Raw genomic sequence first — 23,424 nt, 5'->3', positions numbered from 1 at the left:
TTAACCAGCAAGTCTTCTGGTAATAAATTTTTCAGTTTTTAAAAAATTTTTATTTATGTATTTATTCATTTTTGTCTAACATAAAGCTACCACTTAGTCTCTCCATTAGTGGCACCAACATAGGTGACTTTCAGGAAGCTTATTGTGAAGTTTCTTCAAACCACATCTACCTGCAATTGTCTCTGGAGAATGATCGGCTGTCTTTTCCACTTTCAAAATTTACAGAAGGGCCTAGATCATGGCAGGTGATACTGGAGAATCATTGTGAGAAGGAAGAATAAAAACATATCCGGAATAAATATCTATTTCATTGCAGACAAATCTTTGTCCCTTGATGAAAGGAGTCCAATATAATCAACATTTTATCAAGTGATTGCTGGTTCCCTCAAGGAACGAACACATTTTAGGGGTTCAGGGTTGATTTCTGGGGTGTCAGGTTGGAGACTTAGCAGAATTCAAGGCCAGATCAGCTCTTTTGGAGGAAGCCCATGTTATAGATCCATGCATAACTTCTATTGCTGCCACCATGACCAATCTGTTCATTAACCCATTCAACAAGCATTATGTTAGCTAGGGAAAGAGCTTCTGAAATCTACAAAATGGATAATTTTGTCTAGTTGTTGAGATTCCCTTCTGCAGTTGATGACCTTAAGGACCCTTTTGCTTGGGTCCAAGATAACTTCACACTCTGCCCATTCCAAGCATCCAATTATATCCCTCTTCCTACACCTCTTTGCATTATTTTCCATTCTTCATCCTGCTAAGTCCCTGATCATCCAGCCATTATTTACCAAGCATTTTATAGCCATGCCTTTGGCCATATCTAGGCAAAATGGACAATCAGATGTATCTCTTCTAGTTCTGCCTACAGTGAACATTTCTCTTTGCTAATGATCTTTGGGATAATGCCTTGAGTGGGCCTCTTATACTACAACCATTCACTTTAAAGTGGAGTTATGCCATGAGGAGACATCTATAATTGGATCTGAATTTTTTCTTCTTCAATCATCTTGTCTCAAGGAACTTTGTGTAAATTCTCAGGTGCCAAAGAAGAAAGAGGTGATAATGCAGCAAGGTTATACAATGTGAGGTCAGAGCCATTTACTCACACAACTTAACTGTACCTACATAACCTACTTGGTTCAATACCGTATATGCCATCTTCATTTGACAATGAGTGCTGCTCTGCACAACTTTGTAGTACAGATAATACTCAGTTGATGATGGACTCTTTATTTCTAATGTTACTTGGTGTCACAGTCAGTCTCTACTGGGGCCAGGTAGAAATTGCGGAGCACTTTATTCAAATGTAGGTTAGTTGCAAAAAAGAACATGACTTCACTTCAAAACCCTAGGAATTGGAATTTTGATTCTCTTGGGTGTGTCAGAAACTTCACAGCATCCCCATTCACCATTGCCATTTTGAGTGCCATTGGATTTGTTGGCTCATGTAGACCAAGTGATCCCTAGAATTTTTAAAACAATTATTAATTTTATTTTTATCTATTCCTTATTTTAAACTTTTTCTAGATTCTTTAGTTAAATCGTTATTTGATAAATTTTCAGACTTTCTCATTTTCTATTGAGTGTTTTAAAGAGAAAATTTCTTTCAAGTACTCCCTTGTCACATTTCAGAGATGATGATGAATGAAGTATTTGTTTTTATTGCCATTCATTTCAAAGTTATCTGTAATTTTTATTTTGACTACCCACTTAGTTTTTAATTTTCAGAAGAGAGTTTTTTATTTTTAAGTTGATTGCTTTTCTAGCTACCCCTTGTTAATTTTGAGTTTTATTTAATGTGGTCAGAAAATTTAACGTCTGAGACCTGCTTTTAAAAATTTACTGAGATTTTCTTTTTTTCCCTAATACATGATCAATTTTCAAAAGTATCCTGAGGTATTGGAAAAAATGTGCCTTCTTTCTGTGTTTCTCTTTTCTTTTATGGTTCTCTTTTTAGATAACAGAAAATATTAGGGTCAAATCTTATCTATTTGAATTTACTTTTTTGCTATTTTATATGTCCATTTCTGAGAGATGTGGCAAGCCTTAAACAGTAATTAAAGGTCTGTTGCTTTCTTCTTATATTTTAAACATTTTTCTTTATAGACTTCAGTGTTCTTTTCTTTGGCTCAAAGGTTTATGACTTCTATCTTCTACATAGTCTTTAACATTTTAAATTTAAAATATTTTTCTTGGTTTATGTAATAATTTTAAACTTATGATTCTGTTTCATTGATATTACTATAGCAATTTTGGTTTTTCTTTAACATTTGTCTTATTTGCCCCAGTTATCTCTCTTTTTATAAATAATGTCATTTTACCTATGGCTCTTGTAAGCTGCATATATCTGAATTTGGTTGGAATTTGTTGCCCAATATAATTCCTCTGTTTTGTTTTTGTTTTTGTTTTTTTTATGGAAGAGTTTAACCCATTTTCAATTTTATTACACTCTGTTCTAGTTTGTTAGCTGCTGGAATGCAATATACCAGAAAGAGAATGGCTTTTTTTTTTATTAATTAAAGAAAAAAAAAGAAATTAACACAACATTTAGAAATCATTCCATTCTACATATGCAATCAGTAATTCTTAATATCATCCAATAGATGCATGATCATCATTTCTTAGTACATTTGCATTGATTTAGGAAAAAAACTAGCAAAACAACAGAAAAAGATATAGAATGTTAATATAGAGAAAAAAATAAAAATAATAATAATAGTAAAAAAAAGAAAAGGAAAAGAAAAAAAAATAGGAACAAACAGACAGACAAAAAAAAAAAAAAACCCTACAGCTCAGATGCAGCTTCATTCAGTGTTTTAACATGATTACTTTACAATTAGGTATTATTGCGCTGTCCATTTTTGAGTTTTTGTATCTAGTCCTGTTGCACAGTCTGTATCCCTTCAGCTCCAATTACCCATTATCTTACCCTGTTTCTAAGTCCTGTTGGTCTCTGTTACCAATGACATATTCCAAGTTTATTCTCGAATGTTGGTTCACATCAGTGGGACCATACAGTATTTGTCCTTGAGTTTTTGGCTAGACTCCCTCAGCATAATGTTCTCTAGGTCCATCCATGTTATTACATGCTTCATAAGTTTATTCTGTCTTAAAGCTGCATAATATTCCATCATATGTATATACCACAGTTTGTTTAGCACTCAAATGTCTGTTGATGGACATTTTGGCTGTTCCCATCTCTTTGCAATTGTAAATAACGTTGCTATAAACATTGGTGTGCAAATGTCCATTTATGTCTTTGCCCTTAAGTCCTTTGAGTAGATACCCAGCAATGGTATTGCTGGGTCGTATGGCAATTCTATATTCAGCTTTTTGAGGAACCGCCAAACTGCCTTCCACAGTGGTTGCACCATTTGACATTCCCACCAACAGTGGATAAGTGTGCCTCTTTCTCCGCATCCTCTCCAGCACTTGTCATTTTCTGTTTTGTTGATAATGGCCATTATGGTGGGTGTGAATTGATATCTCATCGTGGTTTTGATTTGCATTTCTCTAATGACCAGGGACATTGAGTATCTCTTCATGTGCCTTTTGGCCATTTGTATTTCCTCTTCTGAAAGGTGTCTGTTCAAGTCTTTTTCCCATTTTGTAATTGGGTTGGCTGTCTTTTTGTTGTTGAGTTGAACAATCTCTTTATAAATTCTGGATACTAGACCTTTATCTGATATGTCGTTTCCAAATATTGTCTCCCATTGTGTAGGCTGTCTTTCTACTTTCTTGATGAAGTTCTTTGATGCACAAAAGTGTTTAATTTTGAGGAGTTCCCATTTATTTATTTCCTTCTTCAGTGCTCTTGCTTTAGGTTTAAGGTCCATAAAACCGCCTCCAATTGTAAGTTTCATAAGATATCTCCCTACATTTTCCTCTAACTGTTTTATGGTCTTAGACCTAATGTTTAGATCTTTGATCCATTTTGAGTTAACTTTTGTATAGGGTGTGAGAGATGGGTCTTCTTTCATTCTTTTGCATATGGATATCCAGTTCTCTAGGCACCATTTATTGAAGAGACTGCTCTGTCCCAGGTGAGTTGGCTTGACTGCCTTATCAAAGATCAAATGTCCATAGATGAGAGGGTCTATATCTGAGCACTCTATTCGATTCCATTGGTCGATATATCTATCTTTATGCCAATACCATGCTGTTTTGACCACTGTGGCTTCCTAATATGCCTTAAAGTCAGGCAGCGCGAGACCTCCAGCTTCGTTTTTTTTCCTCAAGATGTTTTTAGCAATTCGGGGCACCCTGCCCTTCCAGATAAATTTGCTTATTGGTTTTTCTATTTCTGAAAAATAAGTTGTTGGGATTTTGATTGGTATTGCATTGAATCTGTAAATCAATTTAGGTAGGATTGACATCTTAACTATATTTAGTCTTCCAATCCATGAACACGGTATGCCCTTCCATCTATTTAGGTCTTCTGTGATTTCTTTTAACAGTTTTTTGTAGTTTTCTTTGTATAGGTTTTTTGTCTCTTTAGTTAAATTTATTCCTAGGTATTTTATTCTTTTAGTTGCAATTGTAAATGGGATTCGTTTCTTGATTTCCCCCTCAGCTTGTTCATTGCTAGTGTATAGAAATGCTACAGATTTTTGAATGTTGATCTTGTAACCTGCTACTTTGCTGTACTCATTTATTAGCTCTAGTAGTTTTGTTGTGGATTTTTCTGGGTTTTTGACGTATAGTATAATATTGTCTGCAAACAGTGATAGTTTTACTTCTTCCATTCCAATTTTGATGCCTTGTATTTCTTTTTCTTGTCTAATTGCTCTGGCTAGAACCTCCAACACGATGTTGAATAATAGTGGTGATAATGGACATCCTTGTCTTGTTCCTGATCTTAGGAGAAAAGTTTTCGATTTTTCCCCATTGAGGATGATATTAACTGTGGGTTTTTCATATATTCCCTCTATCATTTTAAGGAAGTTCCCTTGTATTCCTATCTTTTGAAGTGTTTTCAACAGGAAAGGATGTTGAACCTTGTCAAATGCCTTCTCTGCATCAATTGAGATGATCATGTGATTTTTCTGCTTTGATTTGTTGATATGGTGTATTACATTAATTGATTTTCTTATGTTGAACCATCCTTGCATACCTGGGATGAATCCTACTTGGTCATGATGTATAATTCTTTTAATGTGTTGTTGGATTCGATTTGCTAGAATTTTGTTGAGGATTTTTGCATCTATATTCATTAGAGAGATTGGTCTGTAGTTTTCTTTTTTTGTAATATCTTTGCCTGGTTTTGGTATGAGGGTGATGTTGGCTTCATAGAATGAATTAGGTAGTTTTCCCTCCGCTTCGATTTTTTTGAAGAGTTTGAGGAGAGTTGGTACTAATTCTTTCTGGAATGTTTGATAGAATTCAGATGTGAAGCCGTCTGGTCCTGGACTTTTCTTTTTAGGAAGCTTTTGAATGACTCATTCAATTTCTTTACTTGTGATTGGTTTGTTGATTTTGTCTATTTCTTCTTGAGTCAAAGTTGGTTGTTCATGCCTTTCCAGGAACCCGTCCATTTCATCTAAATTGATGTATTTATTAGCGTAAAGTTGTTCATAGTATCCTGTTATTACCTCCTTTATTTCTGTGAGGTCAGTGGTTATGTCTCCTCTTCCATTTCTGATCTTATTTATTTGCATCCTCTCTCTTCTTCTTTTTGTCAATCTTGCTAAGGGCCCATCAATCTTATTGATTTTCTCATAGAACCAACTTCTGGTCTTATTGATTTTCTCTATTGTTTTTATGTTCTCGATTTCATTTATTTCTGCTCTAATCTTTGTTATTTCTTTCCTTTTGCTTCCTTTGGGGTTAGTTTGCTGTTCTTTCTCCAGTTCTTCCAAGTGGACAGTTAATTCCTGAATTTTTGCCTTTTCTTCTTTTCTGATATAGGCATTTAGGGCAATAAATTTCCCTCTGAGCACTGCCTTTGCTGCGTCCCATAGGTTTTGATATGTTGTGTTTTCGTTTTCATTCCCCTCGAGGTACTTACTAATTTCTCTGGCAATTTCTTCTTTGACCCACTCGTTGTTTAAGAGTGTGTGGTTGAGCCTCCACATATTTGTGAATTGTCTGGCACTCCGTCTATTATTGATTTCCAACTTCATTCCTTTATGATCTGAGAAAGTGTTGTGTGTGATTTCAATGTTTTTAAATTTGTTAAGACTTGCTTTGTGACCCAGCATATGGTCTATCTTTGAGAATGATCCATGAGCACTTGAGAAAAAGGTGTATCCTGCTGTTGTGGGATGTAATGTCCTATAAATGTCTGTTAAGTCTAGCTCATTTATAGTAATATTCAGATTCTCTATTTCTTTATTGATCCTCTGTCTAGATGTTCTGTCCATTGATGAGAGTGGGGAATTGAAGTCTCCAACTATTATGGTATATGTGTCTATTTCCCTTTTCAGTGTCTGCAGTGTATTCCTCACGTATTTTGGGGCATTCTGGTTCGGTGCGTAAATATTTATGATTGTTATGTCTTCTTGTTTAATTGTTCCTTTTATTAGTAGATAGTGTCCTTCTTTGTCTCTTTTAACTGTTTTACATTTGAAGTCTAATTTGTTGGACATTAGTATAGCTGCTCCTGCTCTTTCCTGGTTGTTATTTGCATGAAATATCTTTTCCCAACCTTTCACTTTCAACCTATGTTTATCTTTGGGTCTAAGATTTGTTTCCTGTAGACAGCATATAGAAGGATCCTGTTTTTTAATCCATTCTGCCAGTCTATGTCTTTTAATTGGGGAATTCAGTCCATTAACATTTAGTGTTATTACTGTTTGGATAATATTTTCCTCTACCATTTTGCCTTTTGTATTATATATATCATATCTGATTTTCCTTCTTTCTACACTCTTCTCCATACCTCTCTCTTCTGTCTTTTCATATCTGGCTCTAGTACTCCCTTTAGTATTTCTTGCAGAGCTGGTCTCTTGGTCACAAATTCTCTCAGTGACTTTTTGTCTGAGAATGTTTTAATTTCTCCCTCATTTTTGAAGGACAATTTTGCTATATATAGGAGTCTTGGTTGGTAGTTTTTCTCTTTTAGTAATTTAAATATATCATCCCACTGTCTTCTAGCTTCCATGGTTTCTGCTGAGAAATCTACACATAGTCTTATTGGGTTTCCCTTGTATGTGATGGATTGTTTTTCTCTTGCTGCTTTCAAGATCCTCTGTTTCTCTTTGACCTCTGACATTCTAACTAGTAAGTGTCTTGGAGAATGCCTATTTGGGTCTATTCTCTTTGGGGTGCGCTGCACTTCTTAGATCTGTAATTTTAGGTCTTTCATAAGAGTTGGGAAATTTTCAGTGATAATTTCTTCCATTAGTTTTTCTCCTCGTTTTCCCTTCTCTTCTCCTTCTGGGACACCCACAACACGTATATTTGTACACTTCATATTGTCAGTCAGTTCCCTGATCCCCTGCTCAAATTTTTCCATTCTTTTCCCTATAGTTTCTGTTTCTTTTTGGAATTCAGATGTTCCATTCTCCAATTCACTGATTCTTGCTTCTGTCTCTTTAAATCTACCATTGTAGGTATCCATTGTTTTTCCATCTTTTCTACTTTATCCTTCACTCCCATAAGTTCTGTGATTTGTTTGTTCAGTTTTTCTATTTCTTCTTTTTGTTCATCCCATGTCTTCTTCATGTCCTCCCTCAATTTATCGATTTGGTTTTTGAAGAGATTTTCCATTTCTGTTCCTATATTCAGCATTAGTTGTCTCATCTCCTGTATCTCATTTGAACTATTGGTTTGTTCCTTTGACTGGGCCATATTTTCAATTTTCTGAGCGTGATCCATTATCTTCTGTTGGCGTCTGGGCATTTAATCAGATTTCCCTGGGTGTAAGACCCCGCAGGTTGAAAGATTTTTCTGTGAAATCTCTGGGCTCTGTTTTTCTTATCCTGCCCAGTAGGTGGCACTCGTGGTGCTCATCTGTCTGTGGGTCCCACCAGTAAAAGATGCTGTGGCTCCTTTAACTTTGGAAATCTCTCACTGTAGGGGGGGGGTCGCCAGCCGAAGCGGCTTGGGGGAATGCCAATCCAAATCTCCCAGCCGGCCCAGGGATCCGCGCGTGGGGAGTGTCGCCGACCTCCGCGGCTTGGGGGAGCACCTGTCCAAATTTCCCAGCCGGCCCAGGGCGCCATGCATAGCGGGGGTGGCGCTCGCTGCTGCGGCTTGCGGAAGTGTCTATCCACCGTTCCCAGCCAGACCGGGAAGCCACGTGTTTGGAAGGGACCCCAGTCGCCATTCTCCGCGGCTTGGGGATCTCCGATCCAATTCTCCCAGCTGGTCCGGGGGGCTGTTCGTCGGGGGGGGGGGCGCCAGCCACCACGGCTTGAGGGGACAGCCTTTCCAATTCTCCCAGCCGGCCCGGGAAGGAAGTAGGGAGGGACTCCGGCCACCTGCCGCCCCGGCCCAGGGAAGCCCGCGCTCCTCAGCGATCTCACCGGAGCGGGTTCTCCCAGCCAGTCAGCTGTTCCAGAATGGGGTACGCTGTCTTCTTGGTCTCTGTCGTGGCTCCGGGAGCTGTTCTCTATTGTTTCTACTTCTCTAGTAGCTGTTCTGGAGGAGGAACTAAGACCCGCGCGTCTTACTATGCTGCCATCTTCTCCGGAAGTCCCCAGAATGGCTTTTAAAGAGTGGAATTTAATAAGTTGCTACTTTACAGTTCTAAGGCCAAGAAAATGTCCCAGTTAAAACATGTCTATAGAAATGTCCAATCAAAGGCATCCAAGGAAAGATATCTTGTTTCAAGAAGGCCGGTGAAATTCAGGGTTTCTCTCTCAAGTGGAAGGGCACATGGCAAACACAGTAAGAGTTTAAGGCACATGGTGAATACGGTCAGGGTTCCTCTCTCATCTGGAAAGACACATGGTGAACACAGCATCATCTGTTAGCTTCTTCTCCTGGCTTCCTGTTTCATGAAGCTCCCTGGGAGGCATTTTCCTTCTTCATCTCCAAAGGTCACTGCCTGGTGGACTTTCTGCTGCCCATGGCTATGTCATTCTGCTCTGCTCTCTCTGAATCTCCTTCATTCTCCAAAATATTTCCTCTTTTATAGGCCTCCAGAAATTTATCAAGACCCTCCCAAATGGGTGGAGACATGTCATAACCTAATCTGGTTTAACAACCACTCTCAATTACATCACATCTCCAGGGAGATGATCTGCTTACAATTTCAAACATACGGTATTGAATAGGGATTATTCTGCCTTTATGAAATGGAATTTAGATTAAAACATGGCTTTTCTAGGGGATATACATCCTTTCAAACCAGCACACACTGATATATTTGAATATATTTCTGTTGCTGCCCTCTCCCCCCACTTTCTTTTTCTTCTCTATTGTTGTAAGTTGCTCCATTTTTTAGGAGTCCTTTTCTTCCCCTCTAATGAATGCAGCCTATTCCTGTCCTTCCAGTGGTTATAGTTCAATTTTTAACAATCATATTTAAATATATTTTTATAGAAAATTATACAGTGCCCTGCCCAAGAACAATATTTTTAGTTCTCTTTTACTTTCTTGTATCCTATTTCTTCCTGTTTCTTGGGTTTATTTTTTGTTTTTCTTGAGTATATTTTCAAGTAATTATTTTTTTCATAAAGGAAAAAGTCCTTCTGAGGCATTGTATTTATTTGGGGTACCTATATGTTTACAGTTTTGTATGTTTACCTTTTCTTCTTGCACTTCAGACTTCTTTTGGAACCATTTTTCCTTCTTGGAATATATCCTTTAGAAGTTCATTTAGAGCATATCTTGATGGCAAATTATTTGTAAATGTTTTTATTTTCTTTCTTAAAAGATAATTTTTCTGAGTGCACAATTCAGTTGATAATTACTTCAATTAACTGATTATGATTTTGGCTTGTATTTTTCTGATGAGAAGTGTGCAGTAATTTTTTCTTTTTTTGCATGGGCAGGCACTGGGAATCAAACCTGGGTCTCCAATATGGCAGGCAAGAATTCTGCCACTGAGCCACTGTTGCACTGCCCTGTGCAGTCATTTTATTTTCCTTCCTTTTTATCAATGTCAGCAGTTTAATATGATTCAATGTAATATGTTATATATCGCTTTTCACCAACAACTTTCAAGACTTCTCTGTTTTGGTAGTCTGTAGTTTCATTACAATCTATATGGATATGAGTTATTTTTATTTGTCCAATGAGGTATATTTTTCTATTGTGCTTCTTGGACCTATGGGTCCATATTTTTATCAGTTTTTAAAAATTCTCAATCATGACCTTTTAAAAACATTTCTTCCTCCATTTTTCTATTTTTCTTCTTTTTTCTCTATTTTTGTTTCTCCATCTTTCTTCTTCTAGGATTACATTTTGACATATGCCAGACAAGGGTCTGATAAACTTTTTGGAAGAGGGCCAGGTAGAAAAGATTTTGGGTTCCACAGGCCACATACCATTTCTTTTGCAGATTCTTTGTTGTGTCCTATTTTCTACATCACTTTAAAAATCCAAAAATATTTTTAGCTCCCAGAAAAACATATGCTTAGCAAAAAACATATGCCAGTTTTTTTTTTCCCTCCCTTTTCTGCCATAGCTCTTAATTTCTCTCATAATCTTATAGCTCTTTGCAGCAGAAAACAGCACTAGACTTGATTCTAGTGCTGTTGGTTCTTTTTCTCCGAAAGTATGTGGACTCAGATTGGCAGACAGAGATACAGCTTTCCCACCTTGCTACTGTGCCAAGGCTGAATCGTCCCCTAGCTCTTGCCACTGAAATACGTTCTCAGGGCAGTCTCTCTTCTTTCCCCTTCCTGGATGCTGGCTTCTGTAGGTGAGCTCTGTGATGCGCTGAATCTTCACTGCTCTGCCTGTGCAACCTGGCTCTGGACTGCCTTGTTCTGGCCTGGCCCAGCCTCATAGAAGCTTCTGTCCTGTCTCCCAAGCCCAAGCCTGTGGTTGCCATAGCCCTGGCCCTAGTCAGCTCCCAGCTCAGCTCACATTTGTTTCTTGATATGTTTGTTTTGATGGTAGAGGTCATTGAAGACATCTGCTACAATTTGTGAGTTAAGAGCTACCTGAAAGTGTGTGTTTTCTCCAGGATTTAGTTACCATGCGCTGCCTGACTCCTTGGAGCTTCTAATTACTTGTAATGCCAGAAGCATAAATACTGTGTCAGTTTCATACTAAAAAAAAAAGTCATTCAAAAATTACGTGTTTCACAAAGCACTGTTCACTGAATAATGAAGAGATGATAAAATATATTAAAATATTTTTTTCAAAATATTCTCCCTAGAAGGTTACACCCAAATTTATTTTGTGCCTTGAAGTTCCCTTTTTATTATACATTTTAACTTTCTGTGGTATTTTAATAAAAATTTCACTAATGATTTTACCTGAAGCCATTGCTAAGGTAATCGACTCTGAAAAATAATGTACAACATTGTAGTGTATTATGAAAATTACTGTATACCAGCATTGAATTTGATATTTAGCCTGGAAACTTTTGTGTATATTGTAATCTATTTATTCTTCTTGATTTAGGAGAATGTCTGATCAGGAAGTAAAGTCTGATGCTCGGAGTATAGTTGATGGATCAGAAGAAAGTGACGATGCTCTGGAGAGTGCCAGTACTCCAGTTCCCTCGGAAGAACTGCAGGGGTCAGGTCCCACCGAAGAGCGGCGTGACTCCAAGCTGAAGCCGTCAGCTGGGGCCCTTGAAGCGCATGTTGAAGAGCAGAGTGAACTGAGTGACCAGAGCTTCATAAGCGTTGATGATGAACAACAATTCATGGAACAGGCTGTGACACCCAGACAAGTTTCATATACTACAGCAAGTTATAAAAACCCATATTTAACAATATCTGATAATAAGATAAAGTTACCCACACATCATCCAAATGATGATATGATGACTTATCTGGATAAAATAAAGGCTCTGAAGGAATCTTTGAAAATGTCAATGAAAGATTCTTTAGCAACAGGTATTACCTAGGGAAGATAGGAAATTTCACTTACTCATTTTAAAGAAGGGTTGCTTTTTCTTATTTGTCTGCTTTTGGCTTGCAGAATTTTTTTATATTTGTTATTACTTTCCCTTTCCCTTATGCACCAAACTTCTGAAGCTAGGCTGCATGAATCTTCTCTGTGTGTGAAAGCTTCTCTTTTCTGCAGAATCTATTTCTCTCTAAATAAATGAGCATAATTAAATTTAAATGGCTATTTATGTATTTTTCTCAAATAATGCAGTTTTAAAAAATATTTAGGGATGTTGGAAAATGTTAGAAAATTTTTTGAGTATAATTGGAATTCTTTTGCATGTCACTTCATAATTAATTGTTGCAATAACTAGCAAGAAGTGAGATGAGAACTTGATTTCATATTTCCTAGTTTCAAATCCAGTGCCCTTTCTATGCATCATGCTGCCTTTAAATATTTCCATATTTCTGCTTAGTGTTAATCTTAGTGTTAACAAAATCATTGTTGCCTTTCATAGTAGGTTGATTTTAAACACATAACAGAAAATAATGTTGATGGCATGTAGGAGATATTATTACATTTTTGGTAACAGAACAAAGGGAGGGCAGGAATAAGGCGATTACACAGCCATTTTACTTGTATGGTTCACTGGCTGTGCCTCCTCCCCCTTATCTATGAGGTTTGAAAGTACTTCCATCCACAACCTTGGAGAATATGGGCCATAATTTAACAACAGTAACAACAGCAGGTCAATTTGGTTGGTAAAATGTAGTTTTTTAATCTAGCAGCATAGTTTAATCTTGTGTGGTGTGTCTCTAGTAATAAAAAGAGGGAAAGAAAGGGAATTAATTTAGCCCAATTATACATGACTGAAATTTAGCTTCCATTTCTGGATATTGTATAATCCCCTGATATTGTTACTTATAACAAGCACATGATTAAAAAAAACAAAACAAAACAGAAAATGATCAACTTGGTTCTAACTTCCTGAGGCTCACAAACAGTACCTCCTTCCCAAGCTTAAGAAGTTACTGCGATCATCTTAAAATATATTAATCATAGCCATAAAACAAAATAGCCTTTGACAATTTAACATTTGTGAAAGTGTTCTCTTTGAGGTTAGAGTACTGTGAAAACAAGTTTTAGTAAGCTCAAAGAACATTTTAGTATCACCAATGCCTAGTTAATTTCATCATACTATTACTAATGAATGCTGCATGTAGCTTTATGAACACTGTCATAACAGATAGCTAGAACAATAGAAAACTTTTGGCATACAGTATGCATTTGACAATTCATCTTATTTATTACATCTTCTCCAAGTCTACAGATGTAAAAGAAAAAAGTTTACCACATGGTAATTAGTTATTACATATCATATTTCCTTCCTATAATTTTAATAGATAATTTACAATAGTTTTTATTAATTTGTTGACAAAAATATGCAAATGTTTTGATTTCTTATTTTGCAGAATGAGGAGTGAGGCATATAATGTCCATGTTTTGAAAAGTAGTTATAGTATGTATTTACCCAGGATATTTGTAATAAACACTGGTTTTCTGTTTCACAGTTTTAAAACTAAGTATAGGAATGGGGGATGGACTTAGTATTAAACTTTTGTTGTTGTAACATCAAAGAAAATTGCTTTGAAATTTTCCCTATAGATTTTTCTAAACTTCATCAATATGTACTATTACTGACACATGACATCAATACGTAATAAGTGCATACACATTTTCAAGTTCACAGACCCCTCCCAGGTCTCAAGTTCTTTCTTTCCAATACTTATTTCCAATACCTTTCCAATTTTCACTATATAAAAGTACTTGATTTGCTGAGATGTTTCCTATACTTATATATGAGTAATATATACCAGAGATTAGGAACATTTCAAAGCAGTTTAGCTTCATGTTCTTTTTCTATGTCTTCTGGCATTCAAAATGAAGGGGGTATGCTGAGCCTGCACTGATCAGCAAAACAGACAATGGCAGAGGGATCTGAACTTTAAACTGGAGTTGGGGGAGCAAGCATTAAACACTGATGCCAATTTTTCAGTTTATCTCTACATAGAAAATTAGAAGCAGCTCTTATCAGTAGGAGATGGTGGGGGAACATGTACCATTTAGTCACATGATTCTGTGTGGCTAAAAATCAACCCATAATTCTGTATCTGCTTTTGGAATAGGTTGCTGACCTATATTTGACTAGGATTCTTTTTTCTTTTCATCTACAGTAAAAGTTGTACTTCTTCCTGTGTCCCAGGAAATTATAATGCCTTTTAAAGTTGACACTGTGTTTAAAAGCCTCAAGGATCATTTTTCACATTTATTAAACATCCCATCTGATGTACTGCAGATAAGATGTGCAGGTAAGTTTGGAGGCTGATAAACTTAATACTTCTCTAATTTTAAAATGTAGATATTCATAATCTTTGATTTGTTAGAAGTAAATATCTTTATATTTGCTATCTGAATGTATTATGCTTATACACTCATTCATTCAATGTATTTTTATTGAGGATGTACATTATTCTAGATACTTTCCTAAGAGATACAAAGAAACATGAGATAAATTGTCTGTGCTTAAGTTGTTTACAGACTAGCATGAAAGAAGATGTGAGCAGTAGTTACCACAAGATATGTGGCATGCCTCAGTGGAGATATGCAGAAAAAGTTATGGGAACAAAAGGAAAGAACTTGGGAGACTCCAGAAAGTTTCATTTAATAGATGTGATAATACTTGTGCTAATAAGTTCTAAAGGTATGAGAGAACCGGAAACTTTGGGGAAGTGGTAAGAAGTTTTGAGTAGCTGAAAGTAGAATATGTATGGTAAGTGGAAGATATGAGATTGAAAAAATAGATGAAGGAAAGTGTATACAATGAGAAGAGGACTGAAAATCATTTATGTCTTTTCTATACTAAGGTCAATTCACATTCCCAAGGTTTTTACTTTGATTTTGTAGAGGAAATTGAGCAGCTGCTGAAGTTATACTACCCTTTCATCATGAAGTATATTGTCTCTGTAACTGCAATATAGTTAACTAGACTAACAGCTAAATAAGTGTTGCTAAACACTATGTCTGCAAGGAGTCTGTTCTAGTTTGCTAGCTGTCGAATGCAACACATCAGAGACGGATTGGCTTTTAATAAAAGAAAGGGGATTTATTTCGTTAGTTCTTCAGCGGAAAGTCAACTAAAGAACTGAGGTACTTTCTTACGTGAGAAGGCACAGGATGGCTCTGCTGGCCTTCTCTAAGGCCTCTGGGTTCCAACAGCTTTCCCTGGGGTGATTTCTTTCTGCATCTCCAAATGCCTGGGCTGAGCTGTGAGTGCTGAGATGAGGTATGCTGAGCTGCTTGGGCTGTGCTACATTGGACTCTCTCATTTAAGCACCAGCCAATTAAGTCAAACATCATTCATTGCAGCAGGCACACCTCCTAGCCGACTGCAGATGTAACTAGCAACAGATGAGGTTCACGTACCATTGGCTCATGGCCGCAGCAACAAAACTAGGTGCCTTCACCTGGCCAAGTTGACAACTGAATCTAACTACCACAGAGTCTAATATTTTAGTTTTAAAAGTTTTGCCATTGACTTATAAAGATGTCAAAAAAGATTCTGGGAAACCATATACATTTTTCAATGGACAAATCCTGAATGCTAAAAAAGAGTTTGCCATATTTGTCAAGTTCCTTCCTGACAAATCAGAAAAAATAGTCAATTCAATTTCAAAATTAGTTTTAGAAATATAATGAATATTCTCCAAAGTAAAATATGCATGTATTCAAATAACTGGTTATTAAACTTGTTTGGGGAAACAAAGCTAAGATTTAAGTAATTATTAGTAATAATGATAATAATTATGTTGACACTGGTAGTTAATTTATTGATCACTTACTATGTTCTAGTACATCTAAAATATGTCCTGCTGCACTATCACTTAACCCACACAACAGCACTTTGAGGTAGATATAATTATTAATTCCTTTTTGAGAGAAGGAAACTAAAATTCAAAGAACTTGTGCAAAATCACACAGTTAATAAGTAGAGTCTGAACTTACATGTAGATATGACTCCAAAATGAGAATTTGAAAATGTTTGGTATTAACTATAAGGTGAAGTCAAAACTGGAGGAAAGAGAACTTTGAGACTTTAGCTAGCCAGTGATAGCACTAAGAATCTCTCTGTTCTTTGTGTTTCATGACCTTTCTTTTTCATGTGAAGGCACCATGCATCACCACTAGGTGTCAGGCTTATCTTAGGTCAGCAACAGTAATAAAAAGAGCTTGATTTTATACCAACCATCATCTAAGATAGATGCTTTCTTCTAGTCCTAGAACTGGAGCTCAAGTTTGGTGGGTCTGAGAGTACATGTAGAAAAGAAATAGAGACATGAAGAGGACTCTAGGAACCTTATTAGTTTCCTATAGTTGCTGAAACAAATTACTGCAAATGTAGTAGCTTAAAAATAACACAAATTATTTCTCTTATAGTTCTGAAGGTCAGAAGTCATAAACCAATTTCACTGGGCTAAAGTCAAGATTTCAGCAGGGCTGCACCCTCTCTGTAGTCTCTAGGGGAAAACTGTTCCCTTACCTTTTCCAACTTCCAGAGCTGGGTTCCATGGCTCATGGCCTCTTCCTCCATCCTCAAAGCCAGATACATAGCATCTTTAAACGCCTCTCTGCTTTATCACGATTGCTTTCTTTCAGATTTCATCTGTAGTCAAATCTTCCTCTGCCTCCCTCTTATGAGGGCACTTGTGATTACATTTAGTGCCCACATGGATCATCCAGGATAAGATCTCCTTCTCAAAATTCTTGACTAAATCAAATCCATAGTAATTTTTGCCATAGGAGGTAATATTCATAGATTTGATAATTAGGATGTGGACCTATTTGGGGGCCATTATTCAGCCTACCAGAGAACCCAACTGACATTCATGCCAGTTTTTTCAATTAGGAATTTAAGATATGAAATTGAAATTAAAAGACATTAGAATGTGTTGCTACTTTTCAGACTTTAGCTTTTGCTATCTTGAGGTTCCTGATTGTAATATAAGACTACGCATTTGAAGATTGATACAGATTTCATCAATAAAGTTTCTGTGACACGAACTAATAGCCAATAACATCTTTACTTTTTTTGTGTTAAACAGAAAAGAAACAGGATCAATTTATAGATAAAAGCCATGGAGCAGGGTGAGGTGTGTGTGTGTGGAAAACAGTTGAAGTAATCTAAATAAAAATAAAGCAATGTACACTCTTCCCAGCACAAAACAGAGGCTTAACTCTACCTTAGCATGAATTAATTTATATGATTTCTGATTAAGAAAAGAAAATATTCCTTAGAATTCTGGGTATAGATTTTTCCTGTGATAGTTGGGGAGGGTATTGAAATAATCTGGCTTTCCTTGATGATGATGTATGTTGTGCTTACATATAATACACTGTGGCTTCTTATAGAGTTAATGTTTAGAATATGATTCTGTTCATGTTATAGAATTTTTGTTTTTCAATGTTTATAGAGTTTCATGGTATTTCAGATGAATTGAAGTTTGTAGAAAGCTTTCTTTATAATGATGTTTTTTTTTGCTCAGGAATGCTACTATACTTTTCCATTATGCAGTTCTCTTTGCTAATGTTACGGTAAAAGATAGAAACTATTGAAATTATATTTGGTAATTAAATGATATGCTTTCATACAAGCACCTTCAATGTTTTCCTTCTCTTTGAAGTGAGTGCTTATAAATAATCATTTCTTCATAAAAAGACTTCTATGGTTTTCTCTTTTTTAAAGGAATAATTCTTAAAAATAATGAGACTTTACTGCAACATGGAGTTAAACCACAAGAAACTGTACAAGTGGAAATCTTTTCTTTAAACCCAGAGCAATATCCAATAAAAAAAATAGATGTACTACATAGTGTCTCTCAAATTATAACTGTCAGAGTACAAACTGGTTAGTAACTTTATATCTTTTACACAAAGTACCTTAAGAGTCTCTTTGTAGTTGAATGTTTATTCAATCTTGATTTTATCTCCATAGGTATTGATCGGTACCAAGATATATCTGTTGAAATTGTGAAATCTGACTTTCACAAACCATTTCTTGGTGGATTCAGACATAAAATAACAGGAATAGAATATCACAATGCTGGAACACAAACTGTTCCTAAAAAGCTCACTGAAAAACAAGATATGTTTTGTAGGGATACCCAGGTAATATTTTTAGTTTTCCATTTTGGTTTTTGAAGCTATAGAATAAAAAAATGGTAAATTGTATGACTCTTTCAAATAAATTCTTGTAAGTAATTACATGGCATTAATAAGAGAAACATTAACTTAAATGTTTAGGGAAGTATGCTCTTCACTCATTTGTATGTGTATATAGTAGATACTTATTTTATCTTTTTGCTTTTGTTTTAGACAGTTTATCAGAGGAAAAAGTTGCAACAAACTGCAAATACAACATCTACACAGATGACTAAAATTGGTGTGTATGTATCAAATATGACTGATAAACTGGTCATACCAGGAAGATACTTTTCAGCAGCAGAATACCATGCTAAAAGATTAGAGGCAGTAAGATAACTTTTATTGTTTAACTTTGAATATTAAAAATTTAATACTAAAAATTAAATGTGTAAGCCAATGTTCTGTGTCCTTGTATGTGCCTGTGCTTCTCTAAGCCACATTAGCTTGGGAAAGAATATTTTATGGGTGTGGATTCATTTCTTTGATAATATGGTCTTTGTCTATGTTTTCCCTCTAGCATGGAGAATAAGAATCCTAAACACTCCCAATCCTTCCCTTCTCTTAGGGAATCCCAGAAACTTGTGTGTTATTTTGGTCATTATTAGCTTTCTCGGTATCTCTGTCCCTGGGCCTAAACCTTTGACACAGTAGAATCACATAGGGAGCTTTTCAGATTGATTGAAACCAAATAGGATCTTAAGTCCATTTTGTTTTTCCAGACACTCCAGTTCTCTTAAGGTTATCGTTTGCTTAAGATATCTTCCTTTATCCTTTTTAATTTCAACCTATTTGACTCTTTGAATCTAGAGTATGTCTCTTATAGAAAGAACATAGTTTTTTCTAAATCCAATCTGATCATCTTTACCTTTTTATTGGAACATTTAGTACATTTATATTTAATGTAACTATCATATTATGTATTATATATTATGCAGCCAACCTTAATAGTTACATTAATATGTACATTAAATATGTTGGATTACATCAGTATTTTGTTATTTGTTTTCTGTATGTCTTATGTCTGTTTTGTTTCTCTGTTCTTCCTTTACAGCTTCTTCTATGTTAAATGCATTTTTTCTAACCTATTTTAATTCCTTTTTTTTTATTTTTGCAGTTGAAGGCCTTTATTTTCAGTACAATTATATATTTTTAAAAGTGTGTAATTAAATTTTTTGCTCTATTAATCGAGTTATGCAACCATCATCACAATCAATTTTAGAACATTTTTGCTACTTCAAAAATAAATCCTCCACCTACTAGCAGTCATTCGTCATTTCCTTCCAACCCTCCAGTACTAGGCAATTACTAATCTACTTTCTGTCTCAATAAATTTGCCTAGTCTGGATTTCATGTGTATGGAATCATGTAATATGTGGCCTTTTGTGACTGGTTTCTTTCACTTAGCATAATGTTCTCAAGGCTTACCCACATTGTAGCATGTATCAATACTTCATTCCCTTTTATTGTTAAATAACATTCCATTGTATCTACTGAATTTTATATACCCACTGCATATATTCCAAAGTACACACTGCATTTTAATTATTCATTCATCAATTGAGGGATATTGGGGTTGTTTTCACTTTTTGGCTATTAGTAATAAAGTTGCTATGAATATTTGTATACAGATTTTTGTGAGGACATATGTTTTCATTTCTCTTTTATATGTCCAGGAGTGGAAAGATTGTTTTCTGGAATAGCAGTGTACAGAGGTTCCAGTTTCAGCACATCCTCACCGATATCTGTTACTATGTATATTTTTTATTATAGCTATCCTACTTTATATGACGTGGTAGCTCATTATGCTTTGATTTGGATTCCCTGATGACAAATAACGTTGAACACATTTTCATGTGCTTATTGACCACTTGCGTATCTGTGGAATAAGTTGCTACATGCTGCATTGTGGAAACTCAAGCTCAGGCACACACAAAAGGTTTTCAGCAAATTACTCCTTTATTACTTACACAGCACAAAGGGTCCAAAAAAAGCAGAATGGAGAGATTCCATCATGGCCAATCTCCTGGAGAGGATAAACAGTTTGGGTTAGTGTGGTGTATGGCAGCTCCACATGCCCCAATTCATATCAGAAGGTAAAGATGAAGAGCTATTTGAGTATAGAGTATTTGTTCATCCTAGGGAAGGAGGCCCTTCCACTGAGAATTCCTGCTCTGATAAACATCTGGGGCTCCTTGTTCCCGGTTTAAAAGTTTAAGATCTGGTTGGGGCCTTTTCATTAGACCTAACATCTCCCCTAGGTTTTAGTAATATCTTTAGAAGATCCTGTTTGCAGTAGTTCTACACTGACCAAAATGGAGAACAAGACCTAGAAAGAAATGTCCAAACTAGGGCACACAGTTCAATCTACCACAATCCTTCTATGAATTTTGATTTCATTTATTATAATATTCAGACCTAGATTTCCATTTGCTTCTTCTTTATAATGTCTGCCTCTTTTTTCGATATTCTCTCTTTTGATGAATCATTGACATCTTACTCCTTTAACTCTGTAAACATTGTTTTAGTTCTTTGAAAACATTTTAATAGCATCTCTGAGTATTTATTTGCTAAGTCCAAAATCTGGGCTATCTGAGAGGAAGTTTCTGTTACTGATTTTCTTATCCTGAGTAGGTCATACTGTCTTGTTTTTTTTGCATGTAATTTTTTTGTTGTTGAAAACTGAACATTTTAGATAATATAGTATAGCAACCCTTGATCCTAGTCCCCCCCCCCCAACTCTAAGGATCATGATGGGTGCTATTTTTATGTTTGTTTATTTGCATAGTGACTTACCTGGATTAATTAATTGTGTCCAGTGGTTCTCAATAGGGGGTGATATTTTCCACCAGGGGATATTTGGGGAATGTTTGGAGACATTTTAAAAATTAGTTATATGTATTTTTAACTGGAGAAGCTGTAGGTTTAAGAAAAATGTATGGAGTTCCCATATACACTCTTCACACTGGAAAATTTCCCTATCATTACCTCTTTCATTAGTGTGGAATATACTAATGATGAAACATTAATCTCATTACAATTGATGAAGCAGTATTATTATAATTATTCTAACTATAGTTCATAGTTTATATTGGGGTTCACTGTGTTGTACAGACCTATGGATTAAAAAAATTTTAGTAACATATATACAGCCTAAAATTTCCTCTTTTAACCACATTCAAATACGTAATTCACTGATGTTAATTACATTTACAATGCTATGCTACTATCACAACCATCCATTACCAAAACATTTCCATCACCCCAAACAGAAACTCTCTACCTATTAAGCATTGAGCCCCTATTCCCTATCCCAACTGTCGTCCCTGACAACCCATTTTCTAGTTTCTGACTCTCTGAATTTGCATAGTGTAACTATTTCATATTAGTGAGTATACAATATTTGTCTTTTTGTGTTTGGCTTATTTCACTTAATATTATGTCTTCAGGGTTCATCCCTGATGTCTCAGGTATCAGAACCTCCTTCCTGTTTATGTATATACCACATTTTGTTAACCTGTTCATCTGTTGTTGGGCCCTTGGATTGCTTTCATCTTCTGGCAATTGTGAATAATGCTATTAGCATCAGTATGAAAATATCTGTTTGAGTCCTTACTTTGCATTGTTTGGAGTAAAAACCTAGAAGTGGGATTTTCAGGTCATTTGGCAAATTCTATACTTAACTTTCTGAGGAACTGCCAAATTGTTTTCAACAATTACAACACCATTTACATTTGCACCAATTTTAAGGATTCTATTGCTCCACATCCTCTCCATCACTTGTTTTATTTTTTTTTTGATGGTAGCCATTCCAGTGGGTATGAAATGGTGTCTCGTTTTGGTTTTGATTTGCATTTTCCTAGTGGCTAATAATGCTGAGCATCTTTTCATGTGCTTATTGGCCATATGTATATTTTCATTGGAAAAATGTTTTTTCAAGTTTTTTTCGTATTTTTAAATTTGGTTGTTTGTCTTTTTGTTGTTGAGTTGTAGGATTTTTAATATGTTCTGAATATTAAACACTTATAGGATATGTGGCTCCCGTATATCTTCTCTCATTCTACACTTTGTATTTTTACTTTCATGATGATGTTCTTTGATGCACAGTTTTTAAATTTTAATAAGTTCCCATTTATTTATTTCTTCTGTTGTTCATGCTTTTGGTGTAAAGTCTAAGAAACGATTGCCCAACACAAGGTCCTGAAGATACTTTCCTATGTTTTCTTCTAGGAGTTTTCTGACTTTGATTCTTATATTTATGTATTTGATCTATTTAGAGTTAATTTTTGTATATGGCTGAGGTAGAGGTCCACCTTTTTTCTTTGTATATGGTTATCCAGCTTTCCTGGTACCTTTTGTTGTAGAGACTATTCTTTCCTAATTAAGTGGATTTGAAACTATAGTCAAAAATCTATTGACCATAGATATGAGGGTTTACTTCTGTACTGTTAACTTATTTCATTAGTCTGTATATCTGTCCTTGTGTCAGTATCATGCTGTTTTGGTTACTATAGCTTTGTTATAAGTTTTAAAATTGGGCAATGTGAGTCCTCAAACGTTTTTGTTCTTTTTGAAGATGGCTTGGCTATTCAATAATTGTCATTTTCATTTCTGCAGAGAAGCCTGTTGGAATTTTCATTGGAATTGCAGAGAGTTTCTAAATTGCTTTGGGTAGTAGTGACTATCATTAAGATGTCACTTAATGATATCATTAAGATTCAGTCTTCCAGTATATGAATACAGAATGTCTTTCCATTCATTTTGGTCTTCCCTGATTCCTTTTAAGAATTTTTTGTAATTTTCTGTCTCTAAGTTTTTTATATCCCTGACTAAATTTATTCCTAGATATTTGATTTTTTAATTGATGTTGTAAATGGAATTTTATTTTTGATTTTCTCTTCACATTTTTCATTGAGTGTCTAGAAACAGGACAGATTTTTGTGCATTGATCTTGTATCCTGCCACTTTGCTGAATTTGTTTATTAGCTATAGTAGATTTGTAGTGGAGTTTTTAAGGATTTCTATTATAGGTTGTGTAATCTGCTAACAGGGAAAGTTTTATTTCTTCGTTTCCAATTTGGATGCCTTTATTTCTTTTTCTTGCCTAATTGCTCTGGCTAAAACTTCCAGTTCAGTGTTGAGTAGCAGTGGTGACAATGGGCATCCTCCTCTCATTATCAGAAAGAATGCTTTCAATCTTTCACCATG

The 23,424-nt window shown here is 35.4% G+C and overlaps 1 protein-coding gene across 3 annotated transcripts in view; it reads left to right on the top strand.

Moving 5' to 3' along the window:
• The window catches only part of IQUB (IQ motif and ubiquitin domain containing), a 135,568-nt gene that overhangs the window by 13,413 nt on the left and 98,731 nt on the right, over window positions 1–23,424 (top strand). For all 3 annotated transcript variants that reach the window (XM_077120413.1, XM_077120499.1, XM_077120341.1), the window contains 5 exons: window positions 11,527–11,966; window positions 14,196–14,330; window positions 17,762–17,923; window positions 18,011–18,183; window positions 18,391–18,546. In XM_077120413.1, coding sequence (XP_076976528.1) covers window positions 11,531–11,966; window positions 14,196–14,330; window positions 17,762–17,923; window positions 18,011–18,183; window positions 18,391–18,546 — 1,062 coding nt within the window. In that variant the 5' untranslated portion in view covers window positions 11,527–11,530. The remainder of the gene's footprint in view (window positions 1–11,526; window positions 11,967–14,195; window positions 14,331–17,761; window positions 17,924–18,010; window positions 18,184–18,390; window positions 18,547–23,424) is intronic.

Source organism: Tamandua tetradactyla, chromosome 1, assembly GCF_023851605.1.
Source record: "Tamandua tetradactyla isolate mTamTet1 chromosome 1, mTamTet1.pri, whole genome shotgun sequence".
In the NCBI taxonomy this organism is placed as follows: Eukaryota; Metazoa; Chordata; class Mammalia; order Pilosa; family Myrmecophagidae; genus Tamandua; species Tamandua tetradactyla.
This window is presented reverse-complemented; position numbering and strand designations above follow the sequence as displayed.